This window comes from Carcharhinus amblyrhynchos, chromosome 15 (genome assembly GCF_965287045.1).
Source record: "Carcharhinus amblyrhynchos chromosome 15, sCarAmb.v2.hapA, whole genome shotgun sequence".
NCBI lineage: Eukaryota > Metazoa > Chordata > Chondrichthyes > Carcharhiniformes > Carcharhinidae > Carcharhinus > Carcharhinus amblyrhynchos.
In genome coordinates, this window is record NC_137338.1 from 69,672,313 (window position 1) to 69,697,061 (window position 24,749).

Below are 24,749 nucleotides of genomic sequence, written 5' to 3' on the forward strand. Positions count from 1 at the left end.
ATCATGGCTGTTCATCAAATTTAATATCTTGATCCCTCCTCCTTGATCCCCGTAAACCCAAGAGCTATATCAAATTTATTCTTGAAATCACACAAAGTTTCAGCCTCAACTACATTCTGTGGTAGTGAATTCTACATATTCACTACTCTCTGGAGAAATTTCTCCTCATCTAAAAGGTTTACTTATCCTCAAACTATGACCCCTAGTTCTGGACTCCCCCACCATTGGGAACAGTCTTTCTGAATCTACCCTGTCTAACCCTATTAGATTTTTATAAGTTTCCATGAGATCCCCTCTTACTCTTCTAAACTTTATTGAATATAATCCTAACAACTTAATCTCTCATATGACACATATGTCACCTGTCATCCCAGAACTCAGCCTGGTAACTCTTCGCTATTCTCCTTCTTTAGCAAGGACATCTTTCCTCTGATAGGGACACCAGAACTGCACACAATACTCCAGGTGTGGCTTCGCTACCCGGTAGAAAACAGTTACCTGCATATGTTGAAAAAGCTCCAACTTCCAATCCATGATGCAAAAAACTCCCTCAGCAAAAGGATCCTCGCAGACAGCAGTGAAGAGGATCAGCACACAAGCCACACCAGTCTTTTACCACTGTAACTGCTGTATTCTGATAAGTATTTAAAAGTCCCCAAGCTTCTCAGTGTGTTATTTGATTTGATTTATTGTCACACATACTGGGATTCAGTGAAAAGTACTGTTTCTTGCACACTCTATAGGCAGAACATACCATTCATAAAGTAGGGGAAAAATGGGATTTCATGGGATTGAGAGTTATAGATAGGTCTGGTAGGTAGGGATATGATCAGCGCACCTTGTGGGCTGAAGGGCCTGTTTGTGCTGTAGTGTTCTATGTTTTATTAAAAGGATAGGTACAGAATATAGAGTTGCAGTGACAGGTAGGATCGTAGAGTCATAGAGGTTTACAGCATGGAAACAGGCCCTTCAGCCCAACATGTCCATGCCACCCAGTTTTTACCATTAAGCTAGACCCAACTGCCTACATTTGGCCCATATCCCTCTATACCCACCTAAAATCTAGTACAGTAATCAACATTCCTCATAAACATACCAAAAAGACCAGTGAATATTCATACAAAATGTTTAAAACTATCAATCATTGGAATCATAGTCAACGTCTCTAGTACAGATAAAGAAAGGACACCAGAGAGATTGGGAATCTCAGGATTGACTGGGGATGTGTGAAAAAATTGCACCTCTGGACCCTTTTGTATCTCTCACCTTAAACCTATGCCATCTAGTTTTAGACGCCCTTACTGTTAGAAAAAGATGTTGACTATCTACCTTATCTGTGTCCCTCTTTATTTTATAAACGTCTATAAGATCACCCCTAAGCCTCCTATGCTCCAGAGAAAAAAATCCCAGCTATCCAATCTCATCTCCAGTCAATCCGGAGATCCCCAATCTCTCTGGTGTCCTTTCTTTATCCATACAAGAGATGCTGACTACGATTACAATGATTGATAGTTTTAACCGTTAGTATGAATATTCGCTGGTCTTTTTTGTATGTTTATGTGGAATATCGATTACTGTATTAGATTTTAGGATTTTGTTGCATCTTATGGCAAAATATAAAATAGAAACTTTCAATAAAAACATCTTTAAAAAAAGAGTGAAAAGAAAGATCAGCTTAATATATAAGACCATACAAAAGCCTGATGACAGCAAGAAGCTGTTCTTGAAACTGTTGGTATGCGTTTTCAGATTTTTGTATCTTTTTCCCAAAAGAAGGTGATAGAGAATATATCCGGGTGAGTGGGATCCTTGATTATGTTGGCTGCTTTTCCGAGGCAATGGATTTGCATGATGGACTGGGCTACGTTCACAACCCTTTGTAGTTTATTGCGGTCTCGGTCAAAGCAAGAGCCATACCAAGCTGTAATACATCCAGAAAGATGCCCCATAGAAATCCTATAAAATTTGGTGAGAGGCTCAGTGGACAACTGAATTCCCTTAGCCTTCTGAGGAAGTAGAGGTACTGATGTACTATCTTAACTATAGCATTGGTGTGGAGGGTCCAGATTATTGGTGATCTAAACAATTAGAAACTTGAAGGTCTTGACCATCTACACTTCATCACTGTTGACATAAATAGGGCATGTACTCTATATGTTTCCTTAAGTCAACGACTGGCTCCTTTGTTTTACTGAGATTGAGGGAGAGATTATTATCGTCACATCATTTCACCAAATTTTCTATCTCTTTCCTGTACTCCCTCTTGTCATTGTTTGAAATTCAACCCATTACAGTGGTGTCATCAGCAAACTTGAATATGGAATTGGAGCAGAATTTGGCCACACTGTCATAAGTGTATAAAGACTATAGTAAGAGGTTGAGGACAAGCCATTGTAAGGCACCAGGGTTGAGGATAATCATGGAGGAGATGTCGTTCTCTATGCTTACTGATTGCAGTCTATGATTAGGATCCAGTCACTGAAGGAGGAATAGAGCTCTAGGCTGCGGAGTTTGGAAATGGGTTTTGTAGAAATGAGTGAACGGGTGAGTGGGTATGTAAGTGGATAGATGGGTGAGCTAAATAGGTAGAGGATGGGGAGAGTTGCCAGGTCAGGGATAGTCAAGGGGATGAGGCAGAAATCTGGGTTCCGGGTTTGGAGGAGTTGGTTGTCAGGGGATTTTTGGGTGGGTGGGGAGTCTGGGGATGATGGGGAGTCAGGGGTTGAAATGGAGCTAGGTTGCATCAGGAGATGAATGGATAGGTGTTAGTCAGGTCAGGTTGAGAGGGGTGGAGTCAGGTTGGTTTTGGGGGAGTTCGATAAACGGAGGCCAGTCAGATCAGCTCAGAGATTTGGGAGTGAATCAGGTCAGGTTGGATATTTGGGGGTGAGTCAGGTTAGGTGAAGGATTTGGGGGTGAGTCAGATGAGGTCAGGGATTTGGGGGTCAGTCAGTCAGTTAGTTTGGGGATCGGGGTGGGACATAGTTGTGAGGGGGAGGTGGAGTTAGTTGATGTGGAGTTAAACTAGAATTTTCCTTGTCCAAAGTTTCCTAGGTAACCAGAATTGTCCGAAATCTCTGATTCTAACTGAGACTCGGAGACTTTTTAGGAGGATCCTAGACAACTAGCCACTGGATGTTCAAACATACTAAGCATATCCAACGATCTGGAGGCCGGAAGATCTAGGCCATTTGGAGGAGGAGCAGGCCAATAAGCCCCTTGAGCCTGCATCTGATAGGATTACAGTGATCTGATAGTGGCCTCTACTTTCCTATCTACCCCTTAAACACTTGGCAGTTTAGAATCTACCTCATTCAGTTCAGAAAAATCTATGGCCCAACCTCCAATGCTCTCTGCGGAAGAGATTTCCACAGAGAACAACTGTCAGAGAAAAAAACTCTCCTCTTATCCATCTTAAATGGGAGACACCTCATTTCTAAACTATGTAACCTTGTTCTAATCTCTCCAATTACGAGAAACATCCCCTCAGACTTCATCCTATCAAGTACCCTCAGGATTTATATGTTTCGAAAAGATTCGCCTAAACTCCAATGGACACAGGTCCAAGCTGCCCAACCTTTCCTGCAAGATCCAGGAATCAGTCGCATGAACCTTCTTTAAACTGTTTCTAATGCAATTATATTCTTTCTTAGATAAGGAGACCAAATCTGTACACAATAATCGAGATGTGGTCTCACAAACTGTACAATTGTAGCAACATTTCTCTACTTTTATATTCCATTCCCCTTACAATAAACAACAATGTTCCATTTGCCTTTCTAATCACTTGCTTTAGCTGCATATCAACATTTCCTGATTCACGTACCAGCACCTTCAGATCCCTCCGTACCTCAGAGTTCTGCAATCTCTCTCCATTTTACCACTATTCATAGACATCAGTAACAAAGACACTTATGTCAGACTCCTATTTATTGACTACAGCTCAGCCTATAACACCATTATTTCTACAAAACTCATCTTCAAATGATGAATGGCCTGGGGTTCAACTCCTCCCTCTGCGACTGGATCCTAGACATCCTAGCCCATAGACTATATTCAATAAGGATAGGCAACAACACCTCCTCCACACTCATCCTCAACACCAGTGCCCCAGAAAACCGTGCCCTCAGCCCCTTACTCAATTCCAAACACCCATGACTGTGGGACCAAATTCCCCTCCAACTCGATTTTCAAGTTTGCTGATGACACCACTGTAATGGGTCAGCTCTCAAACAATGCTGAGATGGAGTACCAGAAAGAGATAGAGGGAGTGATTCTCCCAAAAAATTTCTAAGTGCTGAATTCACGGAAAACTGATTTAAATCACAGTTGTTTATTCAGTGGGACTTCACACTCGAATCTCACACACTCTGTGCAATGCAGAGGTCATAGTCGTGAATTTCATCAAAAGCTCAGGGAGCAGGACCTATTCATGCCAGAGTCTGACAGCTCCAAACTGTCAGCCTACAGTTGGCTGGCCAGCTCGATCACTGGCTAGCCTGGGACTCCTGCAATGCTGCTCCCCCAGCAACATCCCCCCTCCACACACACACACACACACACACACACACACACACACACACAGACACACACACACACACCTTTCCCGGACCATGCCCAACCCATATCCCTCCAGCCCTCCCCACCCCATCCCCCCAACAATGAAGCAGTGATGATCCCTCCCATCCCTTCCTCACCCTGGCAAAAACCCCAAGAGACAGACACCCCCACACCCCACTCCACCAACATGCTCCGATTGCTGACTTCCTGCCAGCCCCAACCGATCCCTATGCAGAGTGACAGCTGGACACCCCACCCCTACCGATCGTCCATAGGGCCCGATGCTCGAATGAGCAGTGCCAAAATGCCCCACAGGCATGGGTACTTTACCCATTGGGAAGTGCCAGGGCACAGGCTGGCACTGCCAGGGTGCCCATTCTCAGGGGCACCATCCCCCACCGCGCCCCCACCTTTCACATCAGCGGGGTCTCCTGTTACTTCCCCAAAAGTGGAGAGCTAATCTGAACACTGCCGGAGTGCAATTGTACAGTCGGGGTGAGAGATGCTAAAGGGCCCAGAGACATGGGTCCTGGAACCGTTAATCTCATTAAAATAAGATTAAAAATAGATTTAAATCACTTACCTGCTGTTGCCGCCAGGTTCCAACGTGGTCCCAACCATGCTGGATATCTGGTGCATGGAGATGTGTGCACAGTGGGAACACCCACAGGTGATTCTCCCAGCCCATTGCACTAATAGGGAGAATTAGCGATGGGAGAATTAGAAATGGGAGAATCACCCCCAGAGAATCTGGTGAGCTGGTGCGACAACAATAAACTCTCCCTCAATATCAACAAAATGAAGGAGATAGTCATTGAGTTCAGGAAATGTCGTGGACATGCCCCTGTCTATATCAACATGGAAGGAGGGGAAGTAGCCAAGAGCTCCAAGTTTCTAGGTGTCCAGATCACCAATAAACTGTCCTGATCCCCCCAAGCCAACTTTATACTTAAGAAACTGACCAATGCCTCTACTTTCTCAGGAGGCTAAGGAAATTTGACATGTCTATCTGACTCTCACCAACTTTTACAGATGTACTATAGAAATCACTTTTTCTGGTTTTTTTCACAGCTTGATATGGCTTCTGCTCTGTCCAAGGCTGCAAAAAACAACAAAGGTTTGTGAACGAAGCTCAGTCCACCGTGCAAACCAGGATCCCACCCATTGACTCTGTCTACACTTCCCGCTACCTCGGAAAAGCAGCCAGCATAATTAAGGACCCCACGCACCCCGGACATACTCTCTTCCATCTTCTTCCATTGAGATAAAGATACAAAAGTCTGAAGGCACATACCAACCGACTCAAGAACAGCTTCTTCCCTGCTGCAGTCAGACTTTTGAATGGACTTACATCATATTAAGCTAATCTTTCTCTACACCCAAGCTATGACTGTAACATTACATTCTTTCCGTTCCTTCTCTAAGTATGATATACTTTGTCTGTATAGCGTGCAAGAAACAATAGTTTTCGCTGTATACTAAAATACATATGACAATTGTGATGATTTCAGCCAGGCTAATGAGGTTTACTTGCTAGAATATGAACTACCTGATGAGTCTTCCATCCTGACTCTCTGCCCCTCTACCGCAGCTATATTCACAGCCAGGTGTCCCTGGAGAGGGAGCATGCAGTGTCCATGGGGTGTATTATAGACCCCGACTTAATGTTTTAAGTTTCCTTTCGACTTTGTTTTTTGTTCGGGCCGTCCCCCCTTCCTTTTTGGAGGGCTGCCACTTTTAATTTGTCCCCAAGATAATTTGAGTTTGTTTATTTGTTTGGTCTGTCAAAAGAGATACCTGATGAGTCTTAATTGATGGTTAAATCAGGGAGCTCATGTTCCCTATTTAAAGCAGGTGTGTCAGTCTCCCAGTCTGCATTGTGCAGGGAGCAACTGGAGAACTGGCTGCATACAGATGTATGGTGTAAATAAAGTAACTTGGTGATGGGACTTTTGCCTCTGTGAGTTATTAAAACTATAATAAATCAAATTTTAAAAATCAGTTCTTTGGAACTAAACATGGAAGATACAGTATTTGGATAAGGAAATTATTTTTACATCACTGCTTTATAATCTTTTATCACTGTTTTATGTCTCAGGTGAATATTTATCCCCAGTGTTTTCCAATTCACACACTTGTAGTTGGACATTGTATGGTCATTCTATAATCTAAACAATTCAGCACATTGGCACAGTGGTTGGCACTGCTGCCTCACAGTGTCAGGGACCAGTGTTTGATTCCTGGATTGTGTCACTGTCTGCATGGAGTTTGCATATTCTCCTCATGTCTGTGTGGGTTTCGTCCGGGTGCTCCAGTTTCCCCCCACAGTCAGAAAGACATGCTGGTCAGGTGCATACTAAATTCTCCCTCAGTGTGCCCGAACATGTGGTAGAGTGTGGCGACTGGGGGATTTTCATATTAACGTCACTGCAGTGTTAATGTAAGCCTACTTATGACAATAAATAAACTTGGTCCTAAGCATTCCAGACTGGGGAAATTATAGTGTATTATTATTATCACAGTTATGGTGTTTTGGAGATGGAGATGAAGTGAGACAAAATGAAGAAAGACTTGCCTTTCACCACTAGTCATGCCAAATCACTTTACAGCCATAGAAGCATTTTTGAAGTGAGGTCACTGTTGTAATACCAGAAGTAAGGCAAGCCAGGTGCACATACAAACTTCCACAAATAGCTATGTGAGAATGACCAAATAGTACGGCTGCTTTTTTGACTGAGTGGCAAATACTACCAGGACACCAGGAATCACTGCCCGCTCTTCTTTGAAATAGCACAGTGGGATCTATTCCATCCACCAGAGCAGGCAAATGGGGACTCAGCTTGATGTCCCACCCAAAGGTGACACCTCCCACAGTACAAAGCTCCCTCAGTACCGCACTGGAAAGTCAACCTTGATTTCAGCTTCAGGCCCTGGAGTGGGATTTGAACTCCGAGGCAAGAGTTCTGCCCCTCTAACATACCATCACAGTGCCAATGCCTCCCCCAGAGCTGCTTCGGATGTGTCTTTGCTCCTTGGTCTTAATATCCATGAGGAGTACCATGTTACCAGCCACAAACACTATAGTTTGCTCATCTACGAGTTGAATGTTTACACGCCGAGTGCAGTCGTAGCCAAAAGAATATCTGGGGTAATAAATGGTTAAGCAAGACAAGAGTCAACGCAAGTAGAAAGTGGAAAACAAATATATTCAACTAACCATGCTATCAATTAAATTTACTGTACACTGATAATTTGGCAATGTTTACATATATTAATTTGGGAAAAACAGTATGTATCATACATGGGGATTCATTTGTGAAAAAAATTAACTGTTCACTGGGACTATTTCAGCAATAAATTTACAGTATACTGGGATTCATATACTGAGAAATAAATTATAATTACTATACATTATGATGCAATGTTCTGACAGAAAATGCTTGTGGGTAATGTGAAACATTCTTATTGTTTTATTGAAGGATACAAAAAGGTGAGGAGATCTTCTGGAATTTCTGAGTCCGGTGTGATAAATGGTTTTGAGTATATATCTGCATAGTCATAAAAGAAGTTATCCGAGAGGACTCTTTCTAATTGCTTTTTGCTCGTTTTCTCGTCCTCGCCCTTCTCCTCTGCGACTTCCTCTGTTGTTAAAACAACACCACGTTTGATTCTTTTGCAAGTAGTGCTACATACAGGTACTTCAGTTAACTGTACACTTTCACTCACATAGTTGAGACATCTATCAAATAATGGGCATATGTTCCTGACATAGACCAAAATTGGGTGGAATTTTTAAATCAGAGTCCCAGGCAAAATAGTCATGATTGTAGAAGGTTAGAAATCAAATTGCTGCAGGAATGGGCATTGCCATGGCTGTTTAAATGAATCAAAGCATGAACACCCTGCTTCTGAGTCTCCTGATGTAAGGAACTCTCCTTTGATTAGTTAAATGATTCCATGGGGTTCAGGCTTGAGTACATATTGTCCAAATGCAAGCTTATTACTCAGTCACATAAATACAATAATTATTCGTCATCACTTGGTAATACAGGACAAGTATTGCTGAAGAAAGGAGACATGTTTTTGAAGCTTTTCAATTTGCACACATCAGGACAGATGCAAGAATATCAAATTTCAAAGGGAACAACAAATTATACTGCATGGGAAGAGGGTACCAATTGGTTGGCAAGTGGACCATGATTGATAGAGGCATTGCTGTGGACAATACGCCAGGCAACAGTTAACTGCCAAGGTAAGTCGACTGAGTGGAAAGGCATCGTCATGGACAGTGAAATAGAGAATGGGTGGTCTGCAAACTTTTGTTTAATTGAAAAGGCTGAATGTGTGGACCTGTTCTTTTGCTTGTAAAAGTCAGGGCCCTGTGTGTGAATACAAGGCTGCCATCTTTGGTCCTGAGAAGTGCTCAGGCTACTTCAGATCAACATTGGATAAGCTATTTAAAAAATGATGAAACTAACCATTCCATGCTGATACTCTGCAGTAGCACCATGAGTAGTGCTTCCAGCAAACAGGATGCTGCTGTCAAGTCAAGAGGACTTTCTGCCTATCACACTGCTTATGTGGTGTATGAATTTCAATGCTGATGTGATGTCAGATATATAGGCCAAATGTCCCAATGGCAAGGATATTTTGGCCCTGGAGGGAGTGCAGAGGAGGTTTACTAGGCTGATACCGGAGTTGAGGGGATTGAGCTATGAGGAGAGGCTGAATAAACTAGGCTTGTACTCGTTAGAGTTTAGAAGAATGAGGGGAGATCTCATTGAGACGTATAAGATGATGAATGGGATGGATAGGATAGAGGTGGAGAGACTCTTCCCGCTCAAAAGACAGTAGGACTAGGGGGCACAGCCTCAAGATAAAGGGGAGGCGGTTTAGAACGGAGTTGAGGAGGAACTTCTTCACTCAAAGGGTGGTGAATCTCTGGAATTCTCTGCCCGTTGAAGTGGTGGAGGCTGCCTCGCTAAATATTTTTAAGAAGCGGGTTGATGGGTTCTTGATAAGAGAGGGGATTAAGGGTTATGGGGAGAGGGCGGGAAAGTGGAACTGAGCCACAACAGATCAGCGATGATCTTATTGAATGGCGGGGCAGGCTCGAAGGGCTAGATGGCCTACTCCTGCTCCTATTTCTTATGTTCTTATGTTGGAGGATACTATGAAACAATGTGACAAAGTACAGATTGTACTCAACCAGCCATGTTTGCCAAACTCAGAATGTAGGGTTCAACATTAGATGTAATTCTGCAATTGGACAATACTTACTAAATAATTCTAAGAATTATCCTAACAATCAATTTAAAATCATCAGTCAGATACACAACATGACTCACTTATACATGCTTGAAGTGATATATATTCACATACACAGCCCTGTCCTTTGAAAGAAGGAACATACCCACGCATTAAGCTTTTACAACTAAACAAAAGCTTGGGGGACAACCATTCCCTGGCTCATTCCCCATGACATTGCCTAGACCAATCAGAGTCAAGCTGTCTGTGGTGAATTTAACCAAAAGTTTGGCAGTTAACTGTTTTCTGGTACATTCCCTATGACAATGCCTCCAACTGCCAACACTCCTCTCATGCATTATAAATTGTTGTTCACTCTGAGATTTGGTATTCTTGTGAATCTGTCCTGAAGACAGCAAGTCAAAAAGATTCATTCTTCAGCAATACAGTAATTATTATGGTCACAAAATAAATTTAGAACTCACACTTTTGTATAGACGTGAAGTGATCAGGTGCGAGCTCTATAGGTGTTTTTCCTCCGACTATGTGTGAGCCCTCCCTGGTATGGCCCTCATTGTTCTAAGGAATTGTTACTTAGCCACGCCAGTGAAGTCCAGAACCTTCTGCTTTGACATTAACTTCTGTCACCTAATGCTCAGCAGTGTGTAACAAACTGAGATTCCTCCATACGAAGTTGAGCCTATGAAGTAATGGCTGTCTCTCTGATACATCTTGGTTACTTATCCACTGGACTTCCCCCCAGTCTTACTGTCAAACTGTGATATTTAAACCTATTATAGCTTATCAAGGACTTAGGGTCTTAAAATGTCAACAACTTTGATTTTATTTAACTTTTGTCACATGTGGCACAGTGGACACTGAAGAAAGTTATCTCCGGTTGCAACGGGATCTAGATCAATTGGGCCAGCGGCCTGATGAGTGGCAGATGGCGTTTAATTCAGACAAATGCGAGGTGATGCATTTTGGCAGATTGAACCAAGGCAGGACTTACACACTTAATGCTAGAGCATTGGGGAGAGTTACAGAACAAAGAGATCTAGGGGTACAGGTTCATAGCTCCTTGAAAGTGGAGTCACAGGTCGACAGAGTTGTGAAGAAGGCATTCAGCATGCTTGGTTTCATTGGTCAGAACATTGAATCCAGAAGTTGGGATGTTTTGTTGAAGTTGTACAAGACATTGATAAGGGCACACTTGAATACTGTGTACTATTCTGGTCACCCTATTATGGAAAGGATATTATTAAACTAGAAAGAGTGCAGAAAAGATTTACTAGGATGCTAGCGGGGCTTGATGGTTTGAGTTTTAAGGAGAGGCTGGATAGACTGGAGCTTTTTTCTCTGGAGCATAGGAAGCGGAAAAAGAATCTTATTGAGGTCTACAAAATAATGAGGGGTACAGATCAGCTAGCTAGTCAATATCTTTTTCCAAAGGTAGGGGAGTCTAGAGGGCATTGGTTTAAGGTGAGAGGGAAGAGATACAACAGTATCCAGAGGGGCAATTATTTCATACAGAGGGTGGTGAGTGTCTGGAACAAGTTGCCAGAGGTAGTACTGGAGGCATGTACAATTTTGTCTTTTAAAAAGCATTTAGACAGTTACATGAGTAAGATGGGTATAGAGGGATATGGCCCAAATGTGGACAATTGGGATTAGCTTAGGGATTTTTAAAAAAAGGGGGCATGTACAAGTTGGGCTGAAGGGCCTGTTTCCATGCTATAAACCTCTATGACCTCTATTAGTGAAAAGTATTGTTTCTTGTGCACTATACAAAGCATGCCATACATAGAGAAGGAAGGAGAGAGTGCAGAATATCGTGTTACAGTCATAGCTAGGGTGTAGAGAAAGATCAACTAAATGTGAAGTAGATCCATTCAAAAGTCTGATAGCAGCAGGGAAGAAGCTGTTCTTGGGCCGGATGGTATACGTCCTCAGACTTTTGTATCTTTTTCCCTAAGATAGAAGGTGGAAGAGAGTACCTCTGGGGTGCGTGGGGTCCTTAATTATGCTGGCTGCTTTTCCGAGGCAGCAGGAAGCGTAGACAGTGTCAGTGGGTGGGAGGTTGGTTTGAGTGATGGATTGGGCTGTGTTCATAGTTTCTTGCGATCTTGTGCAGAGCAGGGGCCATACCAAGCTATAAGAATGCTTTCTGTAAAAGTTGGTGAGAGTCATAGCAGCCATGCCAGATTTCTTAGTCTTCTGAGAAAGTAGAGGAGTTGGTGGACTTTCTTAGCTGTAGCGTTGGCATGGAACGACCAGGACATGTTGTTTGTGATCTCAATACCTAAAAACTTGAAGCTCTCGACCATTCTTACTTCGTCCCCATTGAAGCAAACAGAGGCATGTCCTCCAATATGCTTCCTGAAGTTGATGACAATCTTAAAATGGATGATGACTCAAAGCTGAAAATGGTTTGATTCGCGAGCATAGCAAAGCAGATTCTAATATTTCCTGTGCACCACGCACCCTCCCCCCTCCCCACACCCCCAGCCTCACCCACACCTGCCCCATCCACTGAACTCTTCTAAAGTCTAGGTTGCTTCTTTTCAATTACATGAACCTATGAGCTGGATCTCCTTGAGGCCACAATCTAAAAAATAATAAAGTGGCAACGTTTACTGCTAGGCTGGGCCTTTGCTCAGGCTTTTTCAAAGCTTGGGTCATCCGGACTCAAAACGTCAGCTCTTTTCTCTCCTTACAGATGCCGCCAGACCTGCTGAGATTTTCCAGCATTTTCTCTCTTTGGGTTTATAAAATTCTAACAAGATTAGACAAGGTATATTCAGAAAGAATATTCCAGATGGTGGGGAAGTCCAAAATTTAAGGATAAGTGGTAACCTTTTAAGACTGAGGTGAGGAGAAATTTCTTCATTCAGAGAGTGGTGAATCAGTGGAATGTAGTACCACAGAAAGTAGTTGAGGCCAAATAGTTGTGCGATTTCAAGAAGGAATTCGATATAGATTCTGGAGCTAAAGGAATCAAAGGATATGGGGGAAGGCGGGATCAGGATATTGAATTTGATGATCAGCCATGATCAAAATAAATGGTGCAGCAGGCTCGTAGGGCCGAATGGCCTACTCTTGCTTCTATTTTCTGCTTACGTTTCTATGTAACTCCAGACATGAAGAAGGTGTCTGCCACCTTCCCCCAAGACAAAATTGCATAGCAAAGGGAAGGTCAGTGTGGGAAGAGACCATTGTCAACCTCCTTCTGGAATGAGTCTTTGCAAAAAAGTTCTGGAGAATAGGCATTAGGTTCATCCCGGGTAGCTCTGTAACACAGGACTCTGTGCTCCACAGCCTGTTTTCAGGAATGCACAGCGAGATAAATACCAATTGCGGCTGCAGGGTCCATCAATTAAAAGATGCTCAGCTGTCTTGGTCTATGAAGTTTGTTGGTCTTCCAGTGTTGAGTTGTTCATGACTAAGCGTTGCATAGTGCACCAAGGTCCAGGATTACATGCTGAGGGAAACACTAAAGTTTGGGGCAGCTGCAGCAGTGGTACAATATGGAAAAGCCATTGTCCAAGCCTTTAGCCATAGTGCACCGAGGGGCAGGTAAAATCCCTTGAACCTGACATGGAATTTCCATTGTAGATATTGTAACTAAGTATTGTAGCTGTATTGAGCCACCTCAGAGGGAAACATGCAGTATGGAAAAGAGTTCAATTCTACTGCACTTCTTGTAATATGCAATTTACAAAATGTTGGAATATACTTTCATAAAAAATGACTTGCATGCAGCCATACTGAACAATATTTAATTATATTCTATTTCCTCTCCTTTTCTGTTCTCTAGCTGTTGACTTATTACAGCAAACAGAAGACTCTGCTGTTGCTTCGTTTGAGCTTTCAGTTCCTAAATCTGGTTCAGAAACGACTCATGACTTCCACCTTTTTCTTGCAGTTTTCTGCTCTTTCACACTCTACCGGGCAGTAGCCAGTTCAGCTGTTTTCCTATCGTCCCTCACCAGTCCCAGTTTCTCTCCCACCTCTGCCTCACACTGCATCAACTTTCTGATCTTTAATCTCGCTTTGTAAATAAAATCCTTTAATCTCACCAACTCCTTCATCTCTGCCATACACCTCTCCACTAGTTCATTTTTTAAAATTTTGTTGTTTTCTGTGTTTGTCATGTGGTTTAAATTCCTTATTGAATATACTTAAGGCTGGTATTTTCGATTTGCAGGGGCGCCAAGTTACGGAGGGACGGGCAGGAAAGTGGAGTTGAGGCCGCAATCTGGTCAGCCATGATCTTGATGACTAGCAGAGCGGTTTGAGGGGCTGTAAGGCCTGTTGCTGCTCCTATTTCTGAATTTTCTACATGCTTCACTTCAGGAGCTGGCCAGGTGAAACCTGGAAAAGGATGGCATGATATTAGGTTTCCAACCTGACAACACTTTGCGGGGATTTCATCTGGCACCCACACTTGGGCCCAACTCCCCAAGTCCATTAAAATTCTGCCCATTGTCTTCATCCTTCCAAAAACACCAGGGATATAAATAACAAGGCAACGGGTAAATAGGAAGTAAATTTTCTCTGAACTCTTCCAATTAGTTCAGGCAAATCAGGCCATCCCATGTGGAAATTAGGTGGAAATAGATGTCAGAATTGTACCCACATTACATTAGATTGGGGCCATGGAGATCCAGCATTTAGATGTGCCTGGCACAAACACATTTACTTAAACATTTATTATGTAGGAGGGTGTTCTGGAGACCATTTTTCAATAGACTGGATGCTGAATGTCATTTTCAAATCATTCCGTGACAAAAATGGCTGCCCACAGCTCCAGTAAGCAGAAAAAGATGGGCACATTGGACAAAGATGTTCACATCAGATAAAGAAGAAATGGAGTTGATCAGCATTGATCTGACTGAATGACAGAACTGGCTAAACAAGTTCAATAGCCAATTGTTGTTCCAATATTCCTGGGTGAGGCCACAGCATTTTGTATTTCAGCAAGGTCTTAACCTATTTCCAACATGTTGTTATCTAGAGACATCTTTATTGCCGTAAGCCATTATGTCAATTTTATTTGCCTTCAGCACTATTATTAACAGGAAGTTTTTTGGCACAGTGGTAGTGGCTCTGCCTCTAAGCCAGAAACTCCAGGTTCAAGTCATAGAATCCCTACAGTGCAGAAGGAGGCCATTTGGCCCATCTAGTCTGCACTGACTCTTACCCAGGCTTACCTGTAACCCTATTTATTTACCCTGTTCATCCCCCTAACCTATATAGCTTGGAACACTAAAGGAGAATTTTTTATGGCCAATCCTATAATTGTGATAATTATACGATGGATGTCAGAGGTAGGTTCTTTACTCAGAGTGTAGTAAGGGCGTGGAATGCTCTGCCTGCAGCAGTTGTGGACTCACCAACTTTAAGGGCATTCAAATGGTCATTGGATAATATTGGAATAGTTTAGGTTAGAGGGTCATTAGATTGGTTCCACTGGTCGGCACAACATCGAGGGCCGAAGGGCCTGTACTGCGCTGTAATGTTCAATGTTCTATCAACCCAACCTGCATATCTTTGGAGTAGGAGGAAATCCACAGAGCCATAGAATCATAGAAACCCTACAGAGCAGAAAGAGGCCATTTGGCCCAACAAGTTTGCACCAAGTACAATTCCACCCAGGCTGTATCCCCATATTCCTATATATTTACCCACTAATCCCTCTAACCTACACACCTCAGGACATTAATGGGCAATTTTAGTATGGCCAATCAACCTAACCCACACATCTTTGGACATGGGGAGAACATGCAAGGCCACACAGACAGTCACTTGAGGCTGAAATTGAATCCAAGTCCTTGTTACTGTGTGGCAGCAGTGCTAATCACTGTGCCGTTGTGCCACCCACAAAATCGAGTTCAAAGTTCACCACCTGCTGTGGTGGGATTCAAACCTAAGTCCTCAGAGAATTATCCTGGCTTTCTGGATTACTCATTTGGTGACAATAACACTATGTCACCAACTCTTGGTCACACTTTTTGGTGGTCAAGGAAGGTGCACTCATAATACGATCAAACAAGTTGAGTATCAACCTGAAAATCTTTCCAAAACACACTAATAGCTAACATAAGAGTGGGAGAGATTTCTGGTCAGGCATGTGTTGGAAAGAATGTTGGATCCTCTGACTGTCACTATTCCTAGCTCCAGACTACTACATTTAAAAGTGTATGTTGCCAGAATAACTTGCACTCCTGGAGTGAACTTTAACACCTCACCACCACTATTATTGATGCCATTTGTTTTCCCAATGGCAATCCCCTTATCTTGGAGATGTTTGGATGATGTGAATGACCAGTGGAACTATTGTCTGGCAGGTCAGACCAAACATTTACATTTCCAATCCAAGATCCAAGATCAACATCGCTGTGATGAAGAGTCATCTAGACTTGAAACATTAGCTCTGTTCTCGCTCCACAGATGCTGTCAGACCAGCTGAGATTTTCCAGCATTTTCTGTTTTTGTTCCACATTTCAGCACCTACAGTAACTTGCTTTTATCAAAAGAACTTTGACGAAGTTTGAGCACACCAAAAAGTTCCTTTCCTGGGGTAGAAAGTGGGGCTGCACTTCCATAAATATTGTTATTCGTAAATCTCTAAGCAACTGTGATGTCTGATAGCAACTGAGAAGCACCCAAGTCACTTTTTGCCTGCTTTCATTGGCACTGCATGAAAGATAGGATGGCAGAGCATCCTACAAGGATTGACTCCATTAATTGAGAAGCCACTATCCTTATCTACAGACTCTGACATACAAACTTGATGACAACCCTGGGGTTTCAGCAAGGTGACATGAGGGCAACTGAACAACACTTTGGCTGGAGAGTGTCTTAAGGGGGAAGAGAGTGGGAGACAGTTAGAAAAGATTTTCGGGTGTGAATTAGGGATGCAGATCCAGAGGGCTGAATTGGAGCACAGAGGCCTCAGAGGGCCAAAGGGAGTTAGAGAGGTAGAGAAGAGTAAGATCAAGGAGGAATTGCAAATAAGGATGAGGTTTGCAAAATTGCATTGGAAAGAAGAGACTGAGTAGAAGTTTAGAACCTCCTGGAATGAAACATGACATGAAATTTTAAAAGACAAGACACAATAGTTCTGGTTTCTCACCTCCTATTTCAGTGGGAATGGTTGTTCCATATTCTGGTGTTTCACTTTCATCTTGCAGGTCATAATCATCAGAAGCATGGGTCACGGCGGTTGCATCATCTTTTGTATCTGTCACCTCTGGTTATTTTGACAAACAGAAAAGGGAGGAATGTAATACACTGGAACAATCAACAGTTGCCATCATTGACTAAACCACACTCACGCCCACCATTCACGATCTACTATTAAAGTGGTTCCTGGTTGGCAGTGTAAAGATGCACTCCATCCCCACTGGGATTGTTAGTTACATATTAATAGGCTATTAATATGGGGCGCAGATTGGTCGGTAGGACTGCTGAGGAACAGTGGAGGATCTTTAAGGAGATCTTTCTTGGTGCTCAGCAGAAATTTATTCCGATGGTAAAGAAGGATCGTAGAAGAAGGGATAATCAGCCGTGGTTAACGAGGGAAATAAAAGAGAGTATTAAAATAAAAGCTGATGCGTTTAGAGTGGCTAAAAGTAGTGGGCGAGTAGAGGATTGGGAGAGGTTTAAAAATCAACAAAGAATGATGAAGAAGTTGACAAAGAAAGGAAGAATAGACTATGAAGCTAAACTAGCACTAAATATAAAAAAGGATAGTAAGAGTTTTTATAAATGTATAAAGAGGAGGAGGCTGGCTAGGGTGAATGTTGGACCATTAGAGGATGAGAGGGGAGATTTAGTGGTGGGGGATGAGGAAATGGCTGAGGCCTTAAATAAGTTTTTTGCTTTGGTCTTCACAGAGGAGGACGCGAATAGTTTGCCGGGTATTAAAGATAGAAGGATGGTAGGAGTTGAGGGCCTGAATGCGATTACTGTCACTAGAGAGGTAGTACTTGACAGACTAATGGGACTGAAGATGGACAAGTCCTGGGGATGGAATGCATCCCAGGGTTCTGAAATAAATGGCAGAGGTGATAGTGGATGCCTTAGTAATTATTTACCAAAATTCGCTGGATTCCGGGGAAGTGCTGGAAGATTGGAAAATGGCTAATGGTATGCCGCTGTTTAAAAAAGGTAGCAGACAAAAGGCAGGGAATTATAGGCCGGTTAGTTTAACGTCTGTAGTTGGAAAAATGCTTGAATCCATCACCAAAGAAGAAATAGCGAGGCACCGAGAAAAGAATGGTTTGATAGAGCAGACGCAGCATGGATTCGTTAAGGGGAAGTCGTGTCTGACAAATTTATTGGAATTCTATGAGGATGTGTCTAGTGCGGTAGACAGAGGGGAACCGGTGGATGTGGTGTTTCTCGATTTTCAGAAGGCGTTTGATAAGGTGCCGCACAAAAAGTTGTTACAGAAGGTTAGGGGGCATGGAGTTGGGGGTAAGGTGTTAGCGTGGATAGAGGGTTGGCTGTCAAATAGGAGGCAGAGAGTAGGCGTCAATGGGTGCTATTCGGATTGGTGGTTGGTGACTAGTGGAGTGCCCCAGGGATCGGTGCTGGGGCCTCAGCTGTTTACCATTTATATAGATGATCTGGAGGAGGGAACTGAGTGTAGGGTGTCGAAATTTGCTGATGACACAAAGATAAGTGGAAAAGCAAATTGTGCGGAGGGTGTAGAAGGTCTGCAGAGGGATCTAGATAGGCTAAGCGAGTGGGCGAGGACCTGGCAGATGGAATACAATGTTGGCAAGTATGAGGTTATCCACTTTGGCAGGAATAATAGTAGGAGGGACTATTATTTAAAGGGCGAAAAGCTGCAGCATGCTATGGTGCAGAGGGACCTGGGGGTCCTTGTGCATGAGTTGCAAAAACCCAGCCTACAGGTGCAGCAGGTGATCAGGAAGGCGAATGGGATGCTGGCCTTCATAGCGAGGGGGATTGAATATAAGAGTAGGGAGGTCTTGCTGCAACTGTACAGGGCACTGGTGAGGCCGCAGCTGGAGTACTGCGTGCAGTTTTGGTCACTGCACTTGCGCAAGGATATTTTGGCCTTGGAGGGAGTGCAGAGGACGTTTACTAGGCTGATACCGGAGTTGAGGGGGTTGAGCTATGAAGAGAGGCTGAATAGACTGGGCTTGTACTCGTTGGAGTTTAGAAGGATGAGGGGGGACCTTATTGAGACGTATAAGATGATGAATGGGATGGATAGGGTAGAGGTCGAGAGGTTCTTCCCGCTCAGAAAGGACAGTAGGACTAGAGGGCACAGCCTCAAGATAAGGGGGAGGCAGTTTAGAACGGAGTTGAGGAGAGGTTTCGTTAAGGGGAAGTCGTGTCTGACAAATTTATTGGAGTTCTATGAGGATGTGTCTAGGGCGGTGGACAGAGGAGAGCCGGTGGATGTGGTCTTTCTTGATTTTCAGAAGGCGTTTGACAAGGTACCTCACAAGAGGTTATTGCAGAAGGTAAGGGGGCATGGAGTTGGGGGTAGGGTGTTAGCGTGGATAGAGGATTGGTTGTCAAATAGGAGGCAGAGAGTGGGGGTTAATGGGTGCTATTCGGATTGGCGGTTGGTGACTAGTGGAGTGCCCCAGGGGTCGGTGCTGGGGCCTCAGCTATTTACCATTTATATAGGTGATCTGGAGGAGGGAACCGAGTGTATGGTGTTGAAATTTGCTGATGACACCAAGATTGGTGGAACGGCAAATTGCGCAGAGGGTGTGGAGAGTCTGCAGAAGGATCTGGATAGGCTGGGCGAATGGGCCAGGAACTGGCAAATGGAATTTAATGTTGGCAAGTGCGAGGTGGTCCACTTTGGTAGGAATAATGGTAGGAAGGACTATTACTTACGTGGCGAAAAACTGCAGCAGGCGACGGTGCAGAGGGACCTCGGGGTCCTTGTGCATGAGTCGCAAAAACCCAGCCTGCAGGTGCAGCAGGTGGTCAGGAAGGCTAATGGGATGCTGGCCTTCATAGCGAGAGGGATTGAATATAAAAGTAGGGAGGTCTTGCTGCAGCTGTATAGGGCATTGGTGAGGCCGCAGCTGGAGTACTGTGTGCAGTTTTGGTCGCCGCACTTACGCAAGGATATTTTGGCCTTGGAGGGAGTGCAGAGGAGGTTTACTAGGCTTATACCGGAGTTGAGGGGGTTAAGCTATGAGGAGAGGCTGAATAAACTAGGCTTGTACTCGTTAGAGTTTAGAAGAATGAGGGGAGATCTCATTGAGACATATAAGATGATGAATGGGATGGATAGGATAGAGGTGGAGAGACTCTTCCCGCTCAGAAAGGACAGTAGGACTAGGGGGCATAGCCTCAAGATAAAGGGGGTGCGGTTTAGAACGGAGTTGAGGAGGAACTTCTTCACTCAAAGGGTGGTGAATCTCTGGAATTCTCTGCCCGTTGAAGTGGTGGAGGCTGCCTCGCTAAATATTTTTAAGACGCGGGTTGATGGGTTTTTGATAAGCGAGGGGATTAAGGGTTATGGGGAGAGGGCGGGAATGTGGAACTGAGCCACGACAGATCAGCCATGATCTTGTTGAATGGCGGGGCAGGCTCGAGGGGCTAGATGGCCTACTCCTGCTCCTATTTCTTATGTTCTTATGTTCTAATGTTCTTCACTCAAAGGGTGGTGAATGTCTGGAATTCTCTGCCCGTTGAAGTGGTGGAGGCTACCTCGCTAAATATATTTAAGACGCGGGTAGATAGGTTTTTGGTAGGCAAGGGGATTAAGGGTTATGGGGAGAAAGTGGGAAAGTGGAACTGAGCCACTTTAGATCAGCCATGATCTTGTTGAATGGCGGGGCAGGCTCGAGGGGCTAGATGGCCTACTCCTGCTGCTATTTCTTATGTTCTTATGCTATGGCTGAATTCTCCCCCCCGAAATTCTAAGTGTTGAATTCACAGGAAAACTGGAGTAATTCATGTTGGTTTTTTTAGTGGGGGTTCAGACTAGAATCTCCCACACTTTGCAATGCAGAGGTCACCAGCATATCATTAAATTACAGGGGGCTGGGCCTTTTCCTACCCAGGAGGCTGAAACCAGCTGACCTCTGCGCATGCGCAGTGGTCCCGAACCACAGCCTCCCGTTTGTGGCCAGCACAATCACTGGCCAGCCTGGGACCCTCATAGTGCTGCTCCCCCAACCCCACCACAGCCCAATTGCGGGCCCCACTGACCATTCCCGGGCCAGCACCAACCACCTCAGGCAGTGCCGATCCCCAGCAGGCAGATCCCCCCACAAGCCTGCCCCAAGCTCCGGTCCACCCACCCCTAGTGATGACCCCTGCCTTCGCAGTGCAAGCCCCACAACACAACCCTCCACCACCCACTGACCCCATCCCAGCCGATCACTGGCCTCCCTCTTATCCTGACTGGATCCCAATGCAGAATGGCAGCGGGATCCCCCACCGCAACTTTTGCCACCAAGTCCCACCCACAATTAGGCCCCACTCCATCAGGTCCACTCCTTTGGCACTGCCCTATGCCTGGTGGGCAGTGCAAGATGCCTCCTGGGCATGGGCACATTGCAGCTTGGGCAGTGCCAGGAAACAAAGGCTGGCACTGCCAGGATGCCCATGCCAAGGGAGCACCTTCCACATTACCCGACCCTCTGGTGGATCCCGATTACCCCCCTTCACTCCAGCAGGGTCATCCTGATAGTTCCTGAAAGTGGGGACCTGCTGTAAACCCCACTAGAGTGAAACGCACTGGCAGGGTGGAAGAGGCTAGTGGGACAGGAGAATTCAGTCCCGGGCCCGCTAATTAGTTTTAAATTATATTAAGAACAGATTAAAATTACTTATCTGATCTCCCCGCCAGTTTCCAGCACAGATCTGACGGTGCCAGAAATCTGGCACTGGGAGATGCATGAATCCTGCACATGCCAGGCCGCAAGATTCTCCCATCTGGCTGCATAAGAATATTAGCGCGGTGAGGTGGGAGAATCATTCCCTATATTTTTACATAGCAAAGGTCTAAATGGGATACACACATTGACCGCAGTATTTAAAAATTCCTTAGTCCTCATGCTCATATCCACCTATTTGTGTTCTACTCGTTCTCACATCTATCTCCTTCTTCTCATTCATCTCTATCTCTTCTGAGACAGTGACCCTCAACTTCAAACTCTTCAGCCAGGGAAACACACACATTCAAACACACTGATTGTAATTGTGAACGATACAATCAGTCCTCAAACTTGAGATACAACCGATTCCAGGAAACTGCAGTGTTAGTCAAAATGTAAGTCAAAACCGATTTCCCCATGACAACAATCTTAAAAATGGTGGATTGGTTCTGTCAGCGGGACCAGGCCGCACTTTTACTGGCAAACCGCGACCTCATTTCCTGCCGGTTTTGGACATGAGTTCTGATGCATTCAGTTTTCTGCCGGAAGCCTCCCCAAGGCACAGCGGATTTGGTTTTCATAGAAGTCATCATAGAACCCTAGTGCAGAAAGAGGCCCTTCGGCCCATCAAGACTGCACTGAACACAATCCCACCCAAGCCCTACATATTATATCCACTAATCCATCTAACCTACGCACCCCTGGACACTAAGGAGCAATTTTTTAGCATGGCCAATCAACCTAACCTGCACATCTTTGGGCTGTGGGAGGAAACCGGAGTACCTGGAGGAAACCCACACAGACACGAGGAGAATGTGCAAACTCCACACAGACAATGACCCGAGCCAGGAATTGAACCCAGGACCCTGGAGCTGTGAAGCAGCAGTGCTAAGCACTGTGCAGCTCAAGTTTTGGCTTGAGTCTGGCTAGCACTCTCTGATGCAGTGAAGCTCCTGGGGTGCAACTTGCTAAAATTATTCACTGAAAACCATTTTGCACACGCTGGGCTGTAGTGCCAGTAGGCCACAGTGACCATTCTCCTTAGCTGGCCGAGCCCCATCATGATCAGTGACCATGCGTCAATCCGACCTCCCAGCTCAGAGTTATGGCTTGCTGAGTGAAGGGTACATGGGGTGGGGGTGGGGGGCATGATGTTTCGGCAGGAGAGATTGACAGCTTTCCTAGGCCGTTGCAGGGTCAGTCACCAAATAAACATACTCCTGGATGTTGGATTATTTGGCTGTGTTTCAGACAAGACTGCATTTAAAAGCTGAAGCAGTAGTATAAAAATATAAAACATGGGCTTGCATGGGGTCATGAAGTCAGAACCAAGGTGGTAAGTTTGAAAAGGGTGTTAATTTTTAAGAGTTGGAAGTGCAGTTTGTCGCAACTCGAATGTCATAATGTCATACCTGTACACTCGCTCTCTTCCTTCTTCATACATCTGCTCCCTCTCTCATGTATGTGCTCTCTATTTCTCCCATGCACTTTTTCCAGTGCCTGCTCCCGCGCACACTCACTCACATACACACTCTCTCTCTTATTCCTCACTCGCTCACACACACACTCTCTCTCTTATTCCCTCCTCACTCGCTCACACGCACACACTCTCTCTCTTATTCCCTCCTCACTCGCTCACACGCACACACTCTCTCTCTTATTCCCTCCTCACTCGCTCACACGCACACACTCTCTCTCTTATTCCCTCCTCACTCGCTCACACGCACACACTCTCTCTCTTATTCCCTCCTCACTCGCTCACACGCACACACTCTCTCTCTTATTCCCTCCTCACTCGCTCACACGCACACACTCTCTCTCTTATTCCCTCCTCACTCGCTCACACGCACACACTCTCTCTCTTATTCCCTCCTCACTCGCTCACACGCACACACTCTCTCTCTTATTCCCTCCTCACTCGCTCACACGCACACACTCTCTCTCTTATTCCCTCCTCACTCGCTCACACGCACACACTCTCTCTTATTCCCTCCTCACTCGCTCACACGCACACACTCTCTCTCTTATTCCCTCCTCACTCGCTCACACGCACACACTCTCTCTCTTATTCCCTCCTCACTCGCTCACACGCACACACTCTCTCTCTTATTCCCTCCTCACTCGCTCACACGCACACGCTCTCTCTTATTCCCTCCTCACTCGCTCACACGCACACACTCTCTCTCTTATTCCCTCCTCACTCGCTCACACGCACACGCTCTCTCTTATTCCCTCCTCACTTGCTCACACGCACACGCTCTCTCTTATTCCCTCCTCACTTGCTCACACGCACACACTCTCTCTTATTCCTCACTCGCTCACACGCACACACTCTCTCTTATTCCTCACTCGCTCACACGCACACACTCTCTCTTATTCCTCACTCGCTCACACGCACACACTCTCTCTTATTCCTCACTCGCTCACACGCACACACTCTCTCTTATTCCTCACTCGCTCACACGCACACACTCTCTCTCTTATTCCCTCCTCACTCGCTCACACGCACACACTCTCTCTCTTATTCCCTCCTCACTCGCTCACACGCACACGCTCTCTCTTATTCCCTCCTCACTTGCTCACACGCACACGCTCTCTCTTATTCCCTCCTCACTTGCTCACACGCACACGCTCTCTCTTATTCCCTCCTCACTTGCTCACACGCACACGCTCTCTCTTATTCCCTCCTCACTTGCTCACACGCACACGCTCTCTCTTATTCCCTCCTCACTTGCTCACACGCACACGCTCTCTCTTATTCCCTCCTCACTTGCTCACACGCACACGCTCTCTCTTATTCCCTCCTCACTCGCTCACACGCACACACTCTCTCTTATTCCTCACTCGCTCACACGCACACGCTCTCTCTTATTCCCTCCTCACTCGCTCACACGCACACACTCTCTCTTATTCCTCACTCGCTCACACGCACACGCTCTCTCTTATTCCCTCCTCACTCGCTCACACGCACACACTCTCTCTTATTCCTCACTCGCTCACACGCACACGCTCTCTCTTATTCCCTCCTCACTCGCTCACACGCACACACTC

The 24,749-nt window shown here is 45.0% G+C and overlaps 1 protein-coding gene across 1 annotated transcript in view; it reads right to left on the reverse strand.

Annotated features, from left to right (window-relative positions):
• The window catches only part of cfap44 (cilia and flagella associated protein 44), a 204,809-nt gene extending 187,653 nt beyond the window's left edge, over positions 1 to 17,156 (reverse strand). Inside the window, exons 1-4 of the mRNA XM_080203185.1 lie at positions 17,148 to 17,156; positions 16,946 to 17,060; positions 8,045 to 8,201; positions 7,541 to 7,703 (exon numbers count right to left, since the gene is read on the reverse strand). Coding sequence (XP_080059311.1) covers positions 7,541 to 7,703; positions 8,045 to 8,201; positions 16,946 to 17,060; positions 17,148 to 17,156 — 444 coding nt within the window. The remainder of the gene's footprint in view (positions 1 to 7,540; positions 7,704 to 8,044; positions 8,202 to 16,945; positions 17,061 to 17,147) is intronic.
• Positions 17,157 to 24,749: the final 7,593 nt, after the last annotated feature.